The following is an 18,389-nucleotide window of genomic DNA, read 5'->3' on the forward strand; positions in this document are numbered from 1 at the left end:
CTAGACCAGGGTCACAAATGTTATAATTAAACAGCTTGTAACAGAGTGTAAATAATAACACAAACTGTTGGCTGGTACGTCAGGAAAATAAGGACAATTTTACGTGCAAAAGTACTACACATACATAATTGATCATTCAACCAGCCGATGTTAAACATATTAATTTCCCACAAAATACTGAATTGCTTGTAAATGCACTTTTGTTTTCCCCTCGAAAACTATTGTATTCCCTTGATAAATTTCTTATTCTCATTTTATTTTGTGTGTTTCTTTGCTAGCTACTCGCTACCAAACAACCATAAATATGATATTTATCAGGACTTTAAATCATATTACACATGCTGTTTAGAATGTTCATTATTATATATTTATATTGTATGTATATACAAGTTAGTGTGACAATATGTTATAAAGATTATAAATTTATATTTATGTGTGAAAATTATAATTGCATCTAAAGACATCCAATGTGACCTTTTTACGAGTTAGTTCACCCTCAAGGGTGCAAAATACGATACGATACGAGTTTTAATGTTGTTTTACAATATAATATCATGATAATGAATTCATGCAAAGATTAAATTCCTCGATTAAAACTTAAGAAGATCCATATTTATATATTATCTATATTTATTTATTAATTATGGTGGATCTCAGGCTAATACTGCTAAGTGTCGTTAATAATCTTTCTGTTTGAACTATAGAAACACTAACTAGCTTATTACGTTTATTACCCAGCAAGTAATACTTCAAATGAATCGCTGCTCTAAGCCTCCTCACAAACAACTGTAGTAAAAATGTTCTTTTAATTGCTAAAGTTCTTGTGCTTGAGTGAGTCATTACTTGAAGGAGAATATTGACAATGTGACTAAAGAAAAGCAGCAAAATCAATGAAATGCTTAACTTGATGAAGGTCTTTATAATCTGGGGGAGCAAACGTATTGATCAGCGCCGAGACCTGATGGCGAGCGTGCGGGCTGGCTTTGATTCAGAGTTCACCCAAGTGCAACCAGCAGGGATTTCCAAGACAAAAGTGCACGCATGTTCGCCATGTGTCCAGTCGTTCACATGCCGCCGCCTCGCCAACGCAGCGCCGGCTTCCATCTGCACTGCTTTGATTTATGTCGACAGAGAAGCTCGTTGAAGAAAAAGATGTTGTGTTTACAGCACTGGCAATAAAATAAAAGTTTCTGATTTTGATTCTGATAAAAGTATTAAATCAAATGACTGCTATCGATCTATCAAAATATGACATCTGACATGTTTTTTAGCCGATACCAATATATCATGATCGATCAAAACATTTAATTAAAAAACAAATTTAAGTCCAATTTAACATATACACATCCCTTTAATTGAATGGTGTCATTGAAGATTTTCTTCAAAACTTTAAAAACAATAAATAAGATAACATTTTTCCGCGTAAATGACCTTCGTGCGATGAAACGTTCGTCAAGTACGCGTCATTCACACGCGAAAGTCTTAAGAGTCTTAGTGTCGCCGTGTTATCGTTAATAACTTGGAAGCGCGATTGTTTGCGGATCAACAAGAGGGCCTAATGGAGTGAGGTCAAAGGTTAGGGTTGGCGCTGGGTTGAAGACACTTTTAACTGGAATGGTCACTGGATGCAACACCAACGGTCCGTCCGCAGGTGGGATGAAGTCCTGGTAATTACTGTAGGTTAAAGACCTAATCTGTGACATCGCCACTGTCTGTGGCAAATCGAGGATTTGCCCAGTGAAAGATTAGAGCGTCGTCATAAATCTCCGCTTCCCATTTTGGGCGGGCGCCTTTGGTGGGCGGGGCTGCTCCTCGGTGTGGCCGACACCTCAGTTAAAACAAAACTTTGTCGAGTCAAGGCTGGATTTTTTTTTTAACGCTACCCTGGATTTCCACCATGAACTACTGCATCCCGGACATGTACGAAATACCGCAGGTCGGTGGCTACATGGTGCAGGGGGGCGGCGACCACTGCCTGTACTCAGGTGAGGGTCCCGGGTACGAGACCCAGCCGCTCCATCACCCTCCCTGCATGGAGCAGCCTTGGCCTCATGGCCAACACTACCCTTGTTTCGGTGGAACCACTTTCAAGAGCGAGTTCTGCAGCATGGACATCCCGGTGAATCGTCTCCACCATCCGCCCGAGTATTACCCCGACTATTCTCACCCTCAGTGGATCCCGGGCACATCCAAGAAAGGTACCGACCTGTAACTTGACGGTAGTATCTCAACGGAAATAATTACATTGGTACGCGTCTTCGTGATCAATGAATCAATGATGCCTTGGCTTTTTGGGATTTAATCCAAGATTTAGGGCATCACGCACCGGCCGATCTATTAGCAGCTCCAGTTGCATCAGAGGCGCCTTATTGATTGATGCGACAGAAGGCGTATTGGTTTTTCACTAGCTGTACAAAACATTATTGATCAGGCGGCCCCGCGCTCCAGCAGTGCCGTTGTAAGTCCTTGGGTTAAGGTCTTCTTAGATGTGTCCAGTCAAAGCACTGTGTTGATGAAACGACTTGACCCAACTGGACAAGTGACCCGTCCTTCAGGTTATATCAGCAGGTTGACCTCATGATTCACATTAACCTCTTTTTTTCTTTGACTATTAAACCAGAAGCTTACATGGAAGTCATTGTTCTTTTTTAACTCACTCAGAAATATATTTCTTTAGGTGTTCACGTTTCGTTATTTCCTCTTTTTTATTGTATTAATAACTTCAAATTGTCTCTAAGATTCCAGTTTATGCATTATTTTACACTCCAATAATTGTGTTTTTCTGTCTATGTCATACCCAATAATTTAACCCATTTTCTTTACTTTTTTTCTATAGTAAGAGTTAGTAATAATGCTGTTTTTAAATGTCTGGAACTACTGTATTAAGATGTTACGAGCCATACTAACAAAGTGTTTATAATTTATGACATGTTATAAAGAAAAAAAAGAAAGACTAGATCATATATGACATAAACAGCTGAAATGAAGTGAATAAGTGAACAGTGATTCAGTGGATCAAGCTACAACATGTATTCTATGGTCTATTGAGACCAGTCCAAAGCTTCACTGCCGAGTTCTGAAACAGTCTGAAAAAACAAAGCCATACACGATGTTGGAGAAACTACAATTATGAACAGGTTGTTAGCAACTAAAAGGAAGGTTTGAAACGTTGAATTCTAAAGTTGCATGCTGTGTGTCACAGGGTACATTCCGAGTTACCTGGACAAGGATGAGTTATGTGTAGTATGTGGGGACAAAGCAACAGGCTATCACTACCGCTGCATCACCTGCGAAGGCTGCAAGGTAAACAACATGTTTTGTAAACAGATATTCTTTTTCACGATTTTTTTACTCAAGCAACATTTTCCCTCCAGGGTTTCTTCAGACGCACAATTCAAAAGAATCTTCATCCAACCTACAGCTGTAAGTACGACGGGAAATGTGTAATAGACAAGGTGACCCGGAACCAGTGCCAGGAATGTCGATTCCAGAAGTGCATTCATGTGGGAATGGCAACGGACCGTAAGTGATCTCACCGTACATTTTACGTTGTTAGAACTGCTGAGCTACTGCTGGCTTTGCATGACAGGGTTTTTCACCAGGACAGCAGCCGCTAGTTTAAAACAATCATTTAATATTTGAATATTTGTGGAAGGTTCTGTTAGATGGATTGTATCAGCTGTAGACGTCATGTGCTTCAGTGGTGAACACATTTATTTTCGCGCTTTGGACAATACAATTGGTCTTTCCACATTATGTTGATAAGGATGATTTCCTCAAATCAAACTAGATAAATATTCGTGTTGACATGCTATTGTTTGAAAGATGGGTAACAGAGATTATGACAATTAAACAGTAAGAATATAATAAAAGTTAGGCTGAAGAAATGGAATTTGACATTTGTTCGATACTCGCTGTTCAAGACAGTTTGATAAATGAAAAATTGTTCGGCCTAGAACCAAGACTTTGGCCCCTCGTGTGATTGAGTTTGAAACCCCTGAGCTAGTAGATCAGTAAGTGTGGTCAACCGGGAATACTTAAAAAGTTAATGCCGTCTTACAGTCTTGACCACAGTCATTTTGCTCAATTTAATCATTTCTAATAAGAAGTCGAGCAATACTAATAGTAGCTCTAGTGTGATGCGGGTATATTTATTTTTGGGGTGGTGGGGTTACTTTAACACTAAGAAAGTGTTTAAAAGAGCCATATTTAAGCTGTTTGCTAATCTAATTCTGTAAGCTGTAGAGTCCAGGAGCCATTGTGATGTTGGTTGAGGGGCTCTTGATCTAAAGATGAAATATATTGAAGGTTTTCACGCCAATTGGCAACAATAACCAACCATCTCAACGGTCGGTCTCCACTCTCTTCCCCCACCTTTGACCCGACAGTGGTGCTGGACGACAGCAAGCGACTGGCCAAGCGGAAGCTCATTGAGGAGAACCGGGAGCGGCGTCGGAAGGAGGAGCTGCAGAAGACGGCGTGGGATCGACTGGAGCCCACGCAGGAGGAGTGGGATCTCATCCGAATGGTGACTGAGGCCCATATGGCCACGAACGCTCAGGGCAACCACTGGAAACAGAAACGGAAATTCCTGGTGAGATCCCCCTCCTCTTCCCTCAGGCCCCCCAAAACCTCATCCTTATACCAGACCCCGTGTTCCTCCCCGACCATACCATGAAACCCCACGACCCCTGTCCCTCCAATACAACCAGTGATCCTTGTGTTAATATGTCCATGTGTTTTCTTGTATCTCCTTCTAGAGTGGGAGAATTAGCTGGACGCTGGAGAACACAGCACTTTATGATGGAAAATATCATTCTAGTCTTTTCTTGACAAGCTTAATGGCTAATACTAACATCTGCTTCTGACTCTGCTTAATACCACCTGACTAAATTCACTCCTTTTGCTATGTTCAAGTTTTGATATCTGCCGTCCCGTTTACAGTCGACCCGAGTGTCACTTTCTTTAGTTGAATTGTTATTTTTATACGCAAAACTCGTGGTGATAGAACTTCATTAGTTCAGTTGAAGACTTGAGCATCACAAGTGTGAGTCAGTTCTAGTAGTTGTGTATGTTATTGTTAGTTGTGAGTTTATATTTTTGTTAAAGGGTACAAATCTGTGCCTGTTGACAGTGATGTTAACTAGCAAATCATTTTGTAACTTTCAAATCAAGAAGATGGTCTAAGTAGGACATATTAAATTAAGTGAAAAATGTCTTAGTAAACGTTCATTAAACTATGGTTTACAGGATGTGGAAAACTTCAAGTATTTGTTTAACTGGTACAAGACGACAGTAGCAATAGACTAGTCAAGTTTCCCCATGTCAACATGTTTGCGATTAGCTAGTTGTAGGACGTTACATGAAATTCAGTGTAGAACTAGCATGTGCATTAATTAGCATGTCGGTAAGTATAACTGGCAGTGGTTGGTTAATGAACGAGTAGAAGGATCTGATGGGATTCATGTTGAATGTTTGTGATGCTAGTTGGTTAGCTGGTTCAGATTTAAGGGTGGGTTCCATTTCCAGGATTACGCAAATGTCTTGTTTGCCATTTCATGAAAGAACATTTCCACTTTTATGTTTTTCTGAGGATCCTTGGGGTCCTGAGCCTGCATAAATCACTTTCTTTCTTCCCCTGTACTCCATCTGCACTCTCTTGACCTCCCCGCAGCCTCAACTTGTTTTCTTTTTAGTCGGATCCGTCATTGAAACTTCACCATTCCTGTTGATTATCCAACAGGTCGAGGAAACAATGCTTCTTAATGAAATAACATGTCATTTATTCTATACTCCTGACCAGAGTTCAGCGGGGGTGAAGGAAACTAAGGTAACACATGTCGCGTCCTCGCCGATGCCTTTTGGGGCGCGCTGTCGTGAGCCCACACACTAACGCCTTCTCTCGCCGCCACAGCCCGAGGAAATTGGTCAAGCATCCATGGTTAATGCGCCAGATGGGAGCAAAGTGGACTTAGAAGCCTTCAGTCAGTTTACTAAAATTATCACCCCTGCCATAACGAGAGTAGTGGACTTTGCCAAAAAATTGCCCATGTTTTGTGAGGTGAGTCGTGGAAATACAAAGAAGCTAGAATTGTTATCTCCGAAAGATGGATTGAGGAGGATTTGAAAGCATACTTGAGATGTAATGTTCCTTTATTAAGGAATATAATCTTCAAAGTTTTAACACTGACAACTGAGAGTGCTAAAGTTTCTCAGCGAGTAGTAAGTCAACCTTTATCACATACGTAATAATCAATATTTGATAACATTTTATTTACTTATTTAAATAAAAGATGTGTAAAAAAAAAACATTCTTTAAAGATGTTAGTAATGAAACATTTTAATTTTTCTAATTGTTTGAAAAACATGTGACTTTTATGAATAGTTTTTTTTTAATTACATTTTAGATCTATTTTAATTACATTTATTTTAGGACTACCCATTAAAAAATTTGGTAGAAGAATTATAAAATTAAAAGAAGATCTTTTTTTTCCATAGCAATGGAAAACAATAAATACATAATAATAACATTTTTCTGGAACTCCTGTTGTGTTATCAGTGTTATCTTGCCCTTTAAAGTATATACTTTATTGAATATTGTTTTGATTGTTTAAGCGCTTTGTGACCCTGGTCTGGAAAAGCGCTATACAAATAAAAATTACTTACTTACTTACTTAAAAAAATGTTAATAATAAATAAATAAATACTTTCTTTTTGTTAAATTTGAATTTTAGATTTGTTTTAAAGAAATATATGTTGGGATTATCCAAGTGGTTCCAAAGCGATTCAACTGGACTGTGTAGAGTTCTAGGAAGTCCAGTTGGCTGATGGTTAAGTTTCCAAAATCCTCTAATTGACTGTGACCTGTTTGACCCTGGTCTGGACACACTTGGGTGAACAGTTGATTCAAATCAGGATCAGGAGCTGAAGTCTAACAACTGTCCTCCATCTTGTTGCCAACAGCTGCCTTGTGAAGACCAGATCATCCTGCTGAAAGGCTGCTGCATGGAGATCATGTCGCTGCGAGCGGCGGTTCGCTACGACCCCGAGAGCGAGACCCTCACGCTGAACGGCGAGATGGCGGTCACGAGGGGTCAGCTGAAGAACGGAGGCCTCGGCGTGGTCTCGGACGCCATCTTTGACCTCGGGGTGTCGCTGTCCTCTTTTAACCTGGACGACTCAGAGGTGGCTCTGCTCCAGGCCGTCATCCTGCTTTCGTCAGGTAAGACCGGAGCGAAGGTCACGATCCATAACACGCCACTCTCACGTTCACGCTCACCTCTGTCGGCCTCCTCAGATCGTCCCGGCCTCAGCAGTGTGGAACAGATCGAGCGATGCCAAGACGAGTTCCTGCTGGCCTTTGAACATTATATCAACTACCGAAAACACAAAGTGCCACATTTCTGGCCCAAGCTGCTAATGAAGGTGACGGATCTGCGGATGATTGGCGCCTGCCACGCTAGTCGCTTCCTGCACATGAAAGTGGAGTGTCCCAACGAGCTGTTCCCCCCTCTCTTTCTGGAGGTCTTTGAGGACTGACCTGGGCACCCCGGTGGCCCCCAGGGATTCCCTTCCGCCAGAATCCATCACAAGAACTCTCAACTAGCACACACATTCCATATCTCTCTGACCTAGTGTAGAACTTACGGGTAACTAGTCACAATTACAGTGTAGTCCTGTGAATGGGTACCCAGAGGAGACTTATTACAACTATTCTGTTCCTTGTCTTTTTATTCGTTTTTTGTCATTGTTGTGGATATATACCTCTTACCCCAGATTTTATGTTTGTGGTGTGAAGCTGTTTTATCTTTTCATTTTGCTAACAACTTTTCTTTTCTTTCCTCTGTATTCAAACCCTTTCTTATGAACCAGACTTGACACATGACGGCTATCAAACGCTTTTACTTAGGATCATGTAGGATTTTTTCTTTTCTATTTGCAGCTGTTTTTTGAACCCCCAAAAACCTTTAACCCTGCTTATAGTCAATCCATTTGGCAGCCACGCGAAGATACGAGGGTTGTGAACCACCGGATGCTGCGAGCGCGCCGATCTTAAACCTGGTCTGGTTCTCGAGAGGTCGCCAACCTCGGGTCGATCCATGTTAGGAAGGAGTCTTAAGTTACTGGCTGATAACATTGTACCCTCATTTATGAACTTTAAACCTTTTGGTGGAGAAAGAGACAACTCTTTGGGGTCTTAGGGATCAGGTGCGATGCTGGGTTATCGGGTCACATTCATTTGGTTGGTTCTGTAGCATATACATTTCAGGAAAAAAGACCAAAGGGTAGAGATGGAGTCATTGTAGATCTCCACCCTGCTAGACAGATTTATTGGGGTATGGTGATCAGAGATTACTGGAGACTACGGGAAGAAAGAAGCGACTCGAGGAACCAGTAGATCAGGGTGGCAAGGGTGGACAGAGTCAACAACCATGTCCAGAAACTGGTACCTAGGATCTGATCCTTTGGGTCCCGGTTAGGAAGTGAGCCAAACCGAGGCTGGTCAACTGAATTTCTGAGAGCAACAATAATGCAATTAATAGGAAATACTGAGAAGGTTAGCGAGTCCAGTTACGTCATGGCTTGGAAGGAGTTCATTGGTTAATGCAGGATTAACGTCTTTCTAAAGGACTCAAATGTCAATCATGGCAGAGGTTTACAGCAAACCCAGGTACACCAACTGTTCTAGTCGTTCAAACGTCTCAGCCAAAAGTGATCAGACCCAATATTAGATCATTCTAAAAAATGTTTTAGTCCTGCAAGTGTCTTAAGAATCATTGGAAAGATGAAACTGTCTCAACATTCTTGAAATGAAAAACAAACCTATGGCAGCTAATTTACCATACGATAACATTTTCTTATCAAAGACACGTTAACAGAGGGAGGTCGGCACTAAGCAGCTATAACATTATGACCACCAACAAGTGTCGCTAATAAATGTGTTACAATGAGCAAACAACTGAGTCGGTCACCAAAACTGACGCTTTTGTCATCTGCTTATTTTCAAACTGACTCAGGTGTAATTTACTTAACATGTGTACCTCTGCCAAGGAGTTGTGAACTCCATTGGTTTGTTTGTAAACAGAACAGGTGAAAAAACGATGGATATATTTGAATAAAATGTTCAGGATTTGTTTGTAATGGACTGACTTAGAAGTGATGTTGGTGTTCTGTAGTTAAATCAGGATTTATTTTTTATGGTTTCACAACATTAGCTTTTATTGGTTCTCACTGCTGTTGCTCAAAAGACCCCCATCATTAAGATGGTGCAGAAAACTTTAACATTTATTTGAAATACTGCATACTTAAAATCAACTTTACTGTGACTATGGTGAAAAGGGTGTTATTGTTAATATCATATTGCTTTAAGACAATAGAGAAGTAAGCATCCCAGAATGCTGCAGTGCTGTGTTAAATTACAGTAAGAGACGCCTGAGGAAACGTAATCTTTATTTTCTGACACTAACAACACAGTTCTTGATTCATGAAAGTGAAGACTTTGATTTTATGATTTGTTTTAATAGTGATTTTAAAATAGAAGCAGCATTAAGCAGAAACATTGCTCACTCATTTTGCCATCCTAGAATATTTAACTATTTATACGATTTTTTTTAAATACCATTCTCTGTTAAGGATGTGCTTCTTGTTAAAGAGTGTAATGATGAGCAAATAATCAAATGTTTCTTGGCTTTGTCTTGACCATTTCAAGCAGGAAGTTGGCAACAATACATTTAACTCTTAAGTTATGAATGTTAATCACAAGATCAAGACGTTCTCCATCAGAAACTCGGGCGTACCTGGATAAATTGGCAGCACAGAGCTAATGATCATGGAAGATGTTGGAAAAGTAAGCAATAATGTACCTGAGCTTTTCATTTCTTTAGGCAGTGTTTATCTTACTTCTGACTTCAAAAGACAAATTGAGATTCAAGATGGAAAAAAAATGATGATCCAAAGCAACTAGCGCAATTGAAAGCAAGGCTGTGATGAACGATGATCACTTACTTCTTACCACTAAAGTTGTTTGAAATGTAAAGTAGGCAGTTGATGTTGAAGAAGGAACAGCAACTTTGATACTGCTGGTCATTGTAACCATTTAGTGGTCATTATGTTACAGCTGGTTGTTGTTCATAACATTGCGCTCAAAGCTCAAAACAACAGAACCTACGAACACAATCTATGGAACTACTGTCACATTCTGTAGGATTAATTCAAACATTAATCGTTCAAAATATATTGAGGCTTTTGAAAAGTTACCCTAAACATCTACTTGTGCAAACCAGCGTTCCCCTTCCTTATCTAACAGGAACTGATAAAAGACACTATCTCAAGCAGTGGTTCTCAACTAGTGGGTTGTGACACAAGAATGTCCCAATTATTCCTTTTATTCAGACATCAATGAAGAAAAAATAGACAAAAAGTGGCAGATATTTCACCGGAGCTTCATCCTACCTAACCACAGGGTTGGCACTTCATTTTTTTACCTTCTTAAGCAAAACTGCATTATCTATAAAGTGTTTGTCATGGGTTGTCATTATGGAGAAATCTTGGCTCACAAAGCTACACCAGTTGAGAACCACTTATCCAATGGGTGGAAGTAAACAGGCTAGAACCTTAAATAATTACTATTAAATAATATAGTTTCTAATTTGAAGTTAATGCATGATCTCTGTCAGGTCTGACACTCAATAGAAAAACACACATAGAGTGATTAAAATAAAATCCAGATATGATTTGTATTTAAAAACATTTAGAAACAGGAATTTAGTTCTGCTGTGTCTTTGATTTAGAATCAGGAGTCACTCAGTCTAGTAAGCACATTTGCACGTTGATAATTATACTATTGAACTTTATTCCAAATATTGTTTTTTAACAAGAACTCAGGTGTTGGACTGGAAAGTGAGAGAGGTTTTTTTACCACTGTAAGTAAAAACAAAGAGCTTCCCAAAATCATTGTATCAACTACTATGAATAGAAAATGCTCCAGTCAGGGACTGAAAAAGTAGTACAAGGACACAAATGTTGATTTATTTAATCAGGATACATTCACTGGAATTATCTGCCCGAAACCTGGACTAGAGCTTTTGAGAAAGAAGCCAGCAGGGTCAGTTGGATATGGACGTTTGGACTTGATAGGGTGCCATGTCTTAAAGGTCAAGGCTAACATTTGCGATCAATGGATGTGCTCTAAAGAATGAAGTGTTCATGAGAACATGTGGGCAGTGAAGGAAGGAACACCAACAAACTAAAGCACAAAGAAGAAACCAGACAATCTTGTGACAATGACGTAGTTTTCGCTCTGCCTAACGCAAGTAACCGAACCCATGATTTGAGTCCTCGCGAGTTGTGATTTCGGATCCGATCCCTCCCTCTTCGCGGGACGTCTCTTCCACTCCAGCTTGCTATCTCTGACCGCCGTCCTCTGGCTGCTGCTTTCGTTTGTAATCGTTTGTGGTCGATCTCTCTCCTCTTTTCTGTGATGCCTTCTCTCAAAGCAATAGCAGTGTTCGAATAACCTTGACCTCACACAAACACACACCTCGTAATCTGCACAGATGTAATGCACCGACAATCAGAGAGACCAAGTTTGCATGAACCCTCTGTGTTAGAAGACTAGAATCACAACCAGGAACACCAAGTATAAGTGGCGACATCTTCCAAAACAAGGTCTTGCTCTAGGTGGAAGAGGACATTCTATTTTTGCAGTCAGAATTGCCTTGAGTTAACATCAAAGGTAAACCGACTACATTCCGTTTGAAATTGGTGAAAGGATAAATTTGGGTCAATAAGTTCATCCTAAATGAATGAAATGAAATTGGATCTACTGTGAAATCTGGAGGAATTGTTGTAGCGTCAGTAGCAGGATAACAAAGACGTCAGATATATACAGAGTATATTTTTTAAAAAGGCAGCTTTATATAATGTGAAATCTTGCTGGGTGTCTTTATTTATGCTTAAATAATCTCCCATTCCGGCACTCAACTAACACACCTCAACATTCGGACTAAACTAACGGATTAAATCGGCAGAATAACGGAAGTGTGGCCTGGACGCCAAGTGCCTGGTGCAGAGCAGAGCAGAAACCAGGCAGAAACAAGCTCAGTGGAAAATGAATGTATTTTTGTGCAGAATATCTGGAAAAACTGGAACTGAAAAACGGTTGCAAGAAAATGCTGGACATTTAAAAGAGTAAATAACACTCATCTCCATTGATGTATATGTATCTGTAGCCGCCATGATGTTGGTGCATGTAAACAGTCGGTGGGTTCAGAGAACTATTACTAAAGATGTGCCACTACACTGTTGTCCCATGTGTTGTTTCATAAGGAGGCGACCGTGCTACAATTCAGACCATACAAAAGCTATTTTTCTGTCAAAAGGGAAAATATTGTATTAAATATGACGATCATGATGAAAATAGCAGCTAATAAAGAATATTGTGGAAGAACTGCTTGTTTTATTTCAAAACACCATGTTTGAAAGACATGTTGAGAAGATCTAAAAATATATTTTATTTGTGTTAATTGAGTAGTGATCACTTGAGAGATAATTATCGTGTTTTTTCCGAAGATAAAGTTTGGCAGCAAATGGGAGAGGAAAGTTAAAGTAAAACAAAAAACAAACTAAAAAATAATTTAGAAAAAAATTAAGATGGAGAAAAAAAAGAACAGCCAGGTCTAGCGCCCTCTATGGGACAACCGCTACTAGTCCCACACGTGTTTTGTAGACTAGATCTTAGTCTCGCTGTGTTTAATGTACTGCAGCTGGACTGAAAGGGTTATGTAATAAAACTATAAGGATTAAATGAGGATGTCAAAAATGTGACACGGGACAGCAGCCACGAAGGCGAAAGTAGTCATGAGCTACACCTTTGTGGGTTACACTGCACCCTGCTGGGTGGAAGGGGTATTGTTCTTTGTTTGGGCTAATGTTCATTAAAATGAGATAAACTTTACAAACAAAAGTTCTATCATGTCCAGGATTTGGTACATTTCTATTCGGTAAGATTGTGACTATAATTTGTTTTTAAACTCCTCAATTACCTTTTAAAACAACTGATTGTGTTTCCCTTTTAGTTTTGCTGATTTTCAAGTGAATAACATGTTGTATTCTCGAATGACAGGAAATAACGACCATCTCAACAGCTGTACACATCTTACACTGAAATGTTTTATTGAAGTACTCGGGGTGAAAATAATGTAATAACCTCACACGCTCCGAGGCATGCACTCGCTCCTCTTCAGACATTCACACGGAATATATTTCAGCAAATATTTACACATTTAAGAAAGGATAGTAGAAGAGAAGTCTTTTGCATCAAGCAACCACATTCAACACAGAGCTATACTGCAACATGTTCTTGGAGTCCTCGTGACGACGTCGTGTCAGTTTGACTGGACACTCATTCATGTCGCCGCGAGGAACTGCCCAGTGTATTGCACTTCTATGTAAAAATAGCACGCTAGCCTACAGACAAGTGCTTTTTCATGGAGCTAAATGGTACATCTGTAAATATACACTCAAACACATTAATTATACTTTTAACTCAGTACTGGAGCATTTCAAGATTCTTTTCAAGAGGCCCAAAGCCATTATCAGGAACGTTGAGAGTGTGCAAGAAGTGGGCAAGTGGTTCACATTAGTCCCACTCACTGGCACCGGGTCTATTTGGAGGACCGGAGTCCAATCAGGAATGGACTTTGAATGCAAGCAACTGCTCAGAGTGCATGTTGTTGAGCGAACGCAGGTCTGCCAGTTTCAGCAGCAGCTTGGTAAACACTGCAGAGTCATTGTGGTGGTTCCTGGTGATGAGGCTCCGCATCGCCCGGATCAGAGTCTCTTGAAGCGCCTCCACAGAATTCACATTCTCTATGCCGGAGCGATCTATGAAGAGAAGGCGTTCAAAGGGTGAGTTTGCGGACTAAAGTCACCGTGTGAATGTCAACAGGACGGTAACACACCTGCAGAAACCAGAACCACGGCGGTGAAGAGGCTCATCTCCTCCTCGCTCAGGCCCAGGTTCATCAGCTTCTCGCTGAAGTCGAACATGGAGTTGAGTAGATCGCTGGCCCCCATCGCCCGCAGAGCCTCTTTGCTGTACTTCTCTCCACCCAGGAAGGTAACAGTTCGCTCTTTCACATCGAACAGAGAGGCGAAGCGAACCACCAGCACCTGAACGATCAGAGAAACAAGAGATAAGATTTTAACAAACGTTTTGAAGTGATCAAACTCTGAGGTGCAACGAAATTAACTGAATGTGTTTTCAAGACAAAGTCGACAACAAAAAGCAAATGACCGGTTTTATGATGATGATATTTATCGGTAAAAGTGGAAATAATACTTTTATAGATGAATATTTATCATTTATTTTGCCTCTGAAGTTGATAAGATTCAGGTGAAGCACGTTGTTTTAATAACAGACAATCCGTACCTCAAAGGTTCCCGCCTTCAGCAGGCAGACCTGGTCGTGCTGGGACAGATCTCTGAATCCTGGGATCTTTTTGGCAAACTCCACCACCTCTCGAACAGCAGGGGTGAAGCTTTGTGAGAACTTCTCCCAGACCTCGTGACCAGAGTTGTGCATGTTGACGTGTGGAGAGGAGTTCATGGGACACACCTGAAAGAACCATAAGTTAGATTTACATCACCTGTAGCGGGTTTTTAGCTCCAACTCACCAGATGGGCTCTGTTGCCACTGCCCCCCCACACAGCTCCGGTGTGGGCTGCGTGGGTTTGTGCTTCTGTAGAAGAAGCTGGACATGGTCCATGAGCGTAGGAGGGACAGTGGCTGCTGGCAGCGCTCCTGACGTTCTCCAGCCCCTGAGAGCTCATGATGGAGGAGGTGTTGTTGTAATGGTTCCAGGCCTGCTGCTCCGCTCCCGCGTGCTGCTCCGCAACATGACTCGGCCCCGACTGGGACGTGCCTTCTGAACTCTGCTCCTGGTTGTACATGAAGGTCTCTTGGTGAACTCTGGTCACGGAACCGATGACCTCCTCTGCACCGCTGTCTGATGACGAGCCTGGGCTGCCATTGTTAGAGGGGTCCGGGTCAGAACTGGAGTCTGACTGGTTGGAGTGTGGTGAAGAGGAAGAGGTGAAGTTCTGGGCAGGTTCCACAGTATCGGAGTTGGACTCCATAGCCGTCGGTTGAGTCTGCCTGTCGTTCATCATGTTGTTCATCGCACTCTGCATCTCCTGCAGCATGCGCTGCTTTTCCCGCTTGGGGATGCGACCAAACCTCACCGCTGAAAGACAGGAGCACTGAAATTAGTTCTTCTTCTACAGACCACCTGTGTTAGGCAAGTTGTGTATGTGAACTAAGGGGAAAGATGAGCAAGGTGTAATAGTTATTTTTGTTTTTATTGTGATACATTTGTTGCGTTTTAGTCAACAATGTTTGCATTCATTGTTCAACAAGTAGATGCTCGACCAAAACAAATACTTAAGTCTTTCTCAGCTGTTTGTAAATATGACTTTTCTCAATATAAACAAAATTATTGTTGTAAATATATACAATAAGTATGAAACTATATTCAAATAGTCAGAAATGGTGTGTTGCAGTATTTAAAATTGAGAATGAAAAACTATTGAACTGTTAAACCCGTCCACTAGGTGGAAGCAAAGACGTCATTTAGATAGATAGACTTTATTAATCCCTCTGGATATCTCCTTCGGGAAATTGTTTATTAATTGTTAATTGTAATTGTTATTATTTATGTCTCTCTTTCTTCCTAAATATCAAATTTAATTTTATATAATCTAAAAATATAGAGATGTATCTGTATTTTATGTAAAGAGAATTATGCTTTAATTAGTGGGAAGGCGTCTTCAGTACAACAAAAACAACACTAGAGAGATTTCGGAACAAAAGCATGACAGTAAAAATGTATAACAATTCTATTGATTATTATAAAAAAATATTCTTAAGGCTATTAACTAAGCAAAAGCAATATTACACAGGATAATTGAGAAACATTATCACAGAAAACATTGGTACTCACAATCTCTGGACATCCCAACCAGCATACACTTCTTGAAGCGACATTGCTGACAGCGGTTTCGATTGACCCTCATGATGGGACAGCTCTCATTTTTAAGGCATTTCTTGTATTGGATATTTTGCTGGATGCTCCTCCGGAAGAAGCCCTATGTTGACATTTGTATGGTTTATTATCAAAAGTTACTGCACGGTGCATTTGTCTTTGTGTTTTCTATCACCTTGCAGCCTTCACAGGCGTGGACACCGTAGTGGAAACCGGAAGCGACATCACCACACACTTTGCACAGCAGCACCAGACCCTCGATTTCTGAGAAAATAAATTATTGTCAGTTAAAAATTAAACGGGTTTGATAAAAGTGACACATTTATCAGGAAGAAGATCCCTCTTACTTGTGATTCCACATTTTGTGGAGCTGGACGCTCGTGACTTTTTAGCGACAGGTCCAGACCTGGTCTGGCTCAGCGAAGGTTTCCGGGGTGGAGACGAGGACAGGTAGCTGCCATTGGAGGAGTCACTGTGGCAGGAGTCTGGGCTGGAGGAAGTGATGTAAGATATGACGCCACCTGAAAATGTTACAAAAAAAACACCTGTAAAATCACCCCGTTAGACACATTGTATGTATCCTGGTTATACACCCACTGAAGATGGACTTTGAAATGATAGTAGACATTTTATGTAGGCGCAATAAATAACTGAGTTCTTCTCCTAAATATGACCTGAACTGGTTTCGCCTCATTCCATCCTGACTGATTAGGTAACCACATTATATAATGGCTGCCTCAAGTGTGTCCCATTAAAACACGGTCGACGAAAATATATCAATAGAAACTCAAACCAAAACTAACTCTCTATTAAAAACATTTTGTCTCTTTATGTTTTAGTTTCTTTTTAGTTTGTTGTCTTTCATAAATGAAACCGTAAGCCGACTATTTATAATTAAAAAATAAATGCACGGTATTTTATTCAAACAATGTGTTAATTGATATTTTTTAGAACAAATAAATGTGATTTTTGCATACATTTCATGCAACCGTCGAAGAACTATGGAAGTAAAACACGCCCCCACGTGGCACTAACACGCTGCTGCATGTGAGAATCTGGGTCAACGCGACCTACTAACAGACGAATCACGTGTACACACCAAACGTTCGCTGTGATTGGCCGAGACTCGTCCCATGTGACGCTCCCTTCCATGCACGATTTTATGCAATATTTGCGTCACTGAGAAGCTCGACCAATGAGCGACGACGCACGAGGAACGTAAACACAGACGCACATGGCTAGGCGGACGAGTCCATGTGAGACGCGCTGCCCAGAGCCGCTGGAGCGAGAGCACCCCCCTGTCACCCCAACCCCCTTTACACAGGAAAACATTATAATAGTATTGAAGAACATTATAACATGCTCAGACAAAGAATAACTTCAGAAAATAGAGAAGATACAACAAATAGAGAGAATATAAAGTAATTACCTGTTTTGGACGACTCCATGTTTTTTCTGTGGTTTTTCCCTCTTCCGCCAAATATCATATAAAGTCGCTTCTTTAGGCGATGAACACAACCACGAGCCGCTGTTCAGCAGAATTGTCAAAATCCTGACATATCGAATGTTACAGTCTAGTTGGTAAGACTGGAAAAACTAAACGAAAAACAAGAAAATAACACTATATTTAAAAAGAAAAACGCTGAGATAATACACCGAAGACTAAGATAAAGCTAGAAATGTCGTCTTTACCATCGGAACCAGAAAGTGTCGAGCAGCAGCAGCAGCAGCAGCAGCGTTCACAGGCTCGAGCGGCATCGAGACACGTGATCTGAGGCAGAGGCTCCTCCCATCGTACGTCCCCCGCGCGCTAACCCACTGACATATTTCCACTTCTATGTACACGTTTCATTTTAATCCAATTATACATTTTTCAAGAAAGAATTGCAGAGCGTTGAACAAAAAGTGTCCCTTTTAATTATTCTTGCCGAGTGCGCCTTTTCACCAAAACATTTAAAGAACATTTATGAAAAGATACTGGATAAAATACTTTGGACGCCATCAAACAGATTTAAATTCATGCTTTTCCGGTGGTGGACCTAAGTTTTGACTTTTTTTTTTTAATTTGTCATAACCCACTCTCACAGGATTCAAAATCAAACCCCTGAGTAAACTGTATATTAAAGCTACTGAATAAATACGTAAAAAAAAGGCTCACTTCCATTTACTCATCGTTTGTTATTCTGCCCTGTCTGGGATTGTAGAATGTTTTCTCCTTCATTACTTTTTTCCTCTTTGAGAGCTCCGGTATTATGCTGGCACTAAGGGTCTCATAGGTTATCTAGGGCACTGATGGTGTCAAGGTCAAGTGAGCCGTCAGAGGGTACCACACTAAACCAGTAGTGT

At 40.6% G+C, this 18,389-nt stretch overlaps 2 protein-coding genes across 7 annotated transcripts in view; one reads left to right on the forward strand and one right to left on the reverse strand.

Moving 5' to 3' along the window:
- thrb (thyroid hormone receptor beta) overlaps nt 1-12,448 on the forward strand; it is a 51,491-nt gene extending 39,043 nt beyond the window's left edge. For 3 of the 5 annotated variants that reach the window (XM_087787455.1, XM_087787456.1, XM_087787457.1), the window contains 7 exons: nt 3,203-3,303; nt 3,375-3,522; nt 4,389-4,594; nt 5,744-5,830; nt 5,915-6,061; nt 6,964-7,222; nt 7,298-12,448. In XM_087787455.1, coding sequence (XP_087643581.1) covers nt 3,203-3,303; nt 3,375-3,522; nt 4,389-4,594; nt 5,744-5,830; nt 5,915-6,061; nt 6,964-7,222; nt 7,298-7,539 — 1,190 coding nt within the window. In that variant the 3' untranslated portion in view covers nt 7,540-12,448. Of the gene's footprint in view, nt 1-1,691; nt 2,199-3,202; nt 3,304-3,374; nt 3,523-4,388; nt 4,595-5,743; nt 5,831-5,914; nt 6,062-6,963; nt 7,223-7,297 lie in introns of those variants that run through there. The other 2 variants (XM_087787454.1, XM_087787453.1) reach the window with 2 other exon arrangements.
- A 702-nt stretch (nt 12,449-13,150) lies between these two features.
- nr1d2b (nuclear receptor subfamily 1, group D, member 2b) lies at nt 13,151-17,807 on the reverse strand. Of its 2 annotated transcripts, XM_087787459.1 has the most exons (9): nt 17,736-17,751; nt 17,473-17,639; nt 16,391-16,564; nt 16,219-16,307; nt 16,002-16,146; nt 14,677-15,245; nt 14,432-14,617; nt 13,962-14,172; nt 13,151-13,884 (listed from the first exon to the last, which is right to left on the reverse strand). In XM_087787459.1, exons 2-9 carry the CDS (start codon nt 17,528-17,530, stop codon nt 13,688-13,690), a joined length of 1,629 nt encoding a protein of 542 aa, XP_087643585.1. In that variant the 5' UTR covers nt 17,531-17,639; nt 17,736-17,751; the 3' UTR covers nt 13,151-13,687. The 2 variants fall into 2 exon arrangements, with proteins under 2 accessions (XP_087643585.1, XP_087643584.1); XM_087787458.1 differs by having other exon boundaries at nt 17,473-17,807.
- Between the last annotated feature and the right edge of the window lie 582 nt (nt 17,808-18,389).

The sequence above is a fragment of the Callionymus lyra genome, chromosome 3, assembly GCF_982586985.1.
Source record: "Callionymus lyra chromosome 3, fCalLyr1.hap1.1, whole genome shotgun sequence".
In the NCBI taxonomy this organism is placed as follows: Eukaryota; Metazoa; Chordata; class Actinopteri; order Syngnathiformes; family Callionymidae; genus Callionymus; species Callionymus lyra.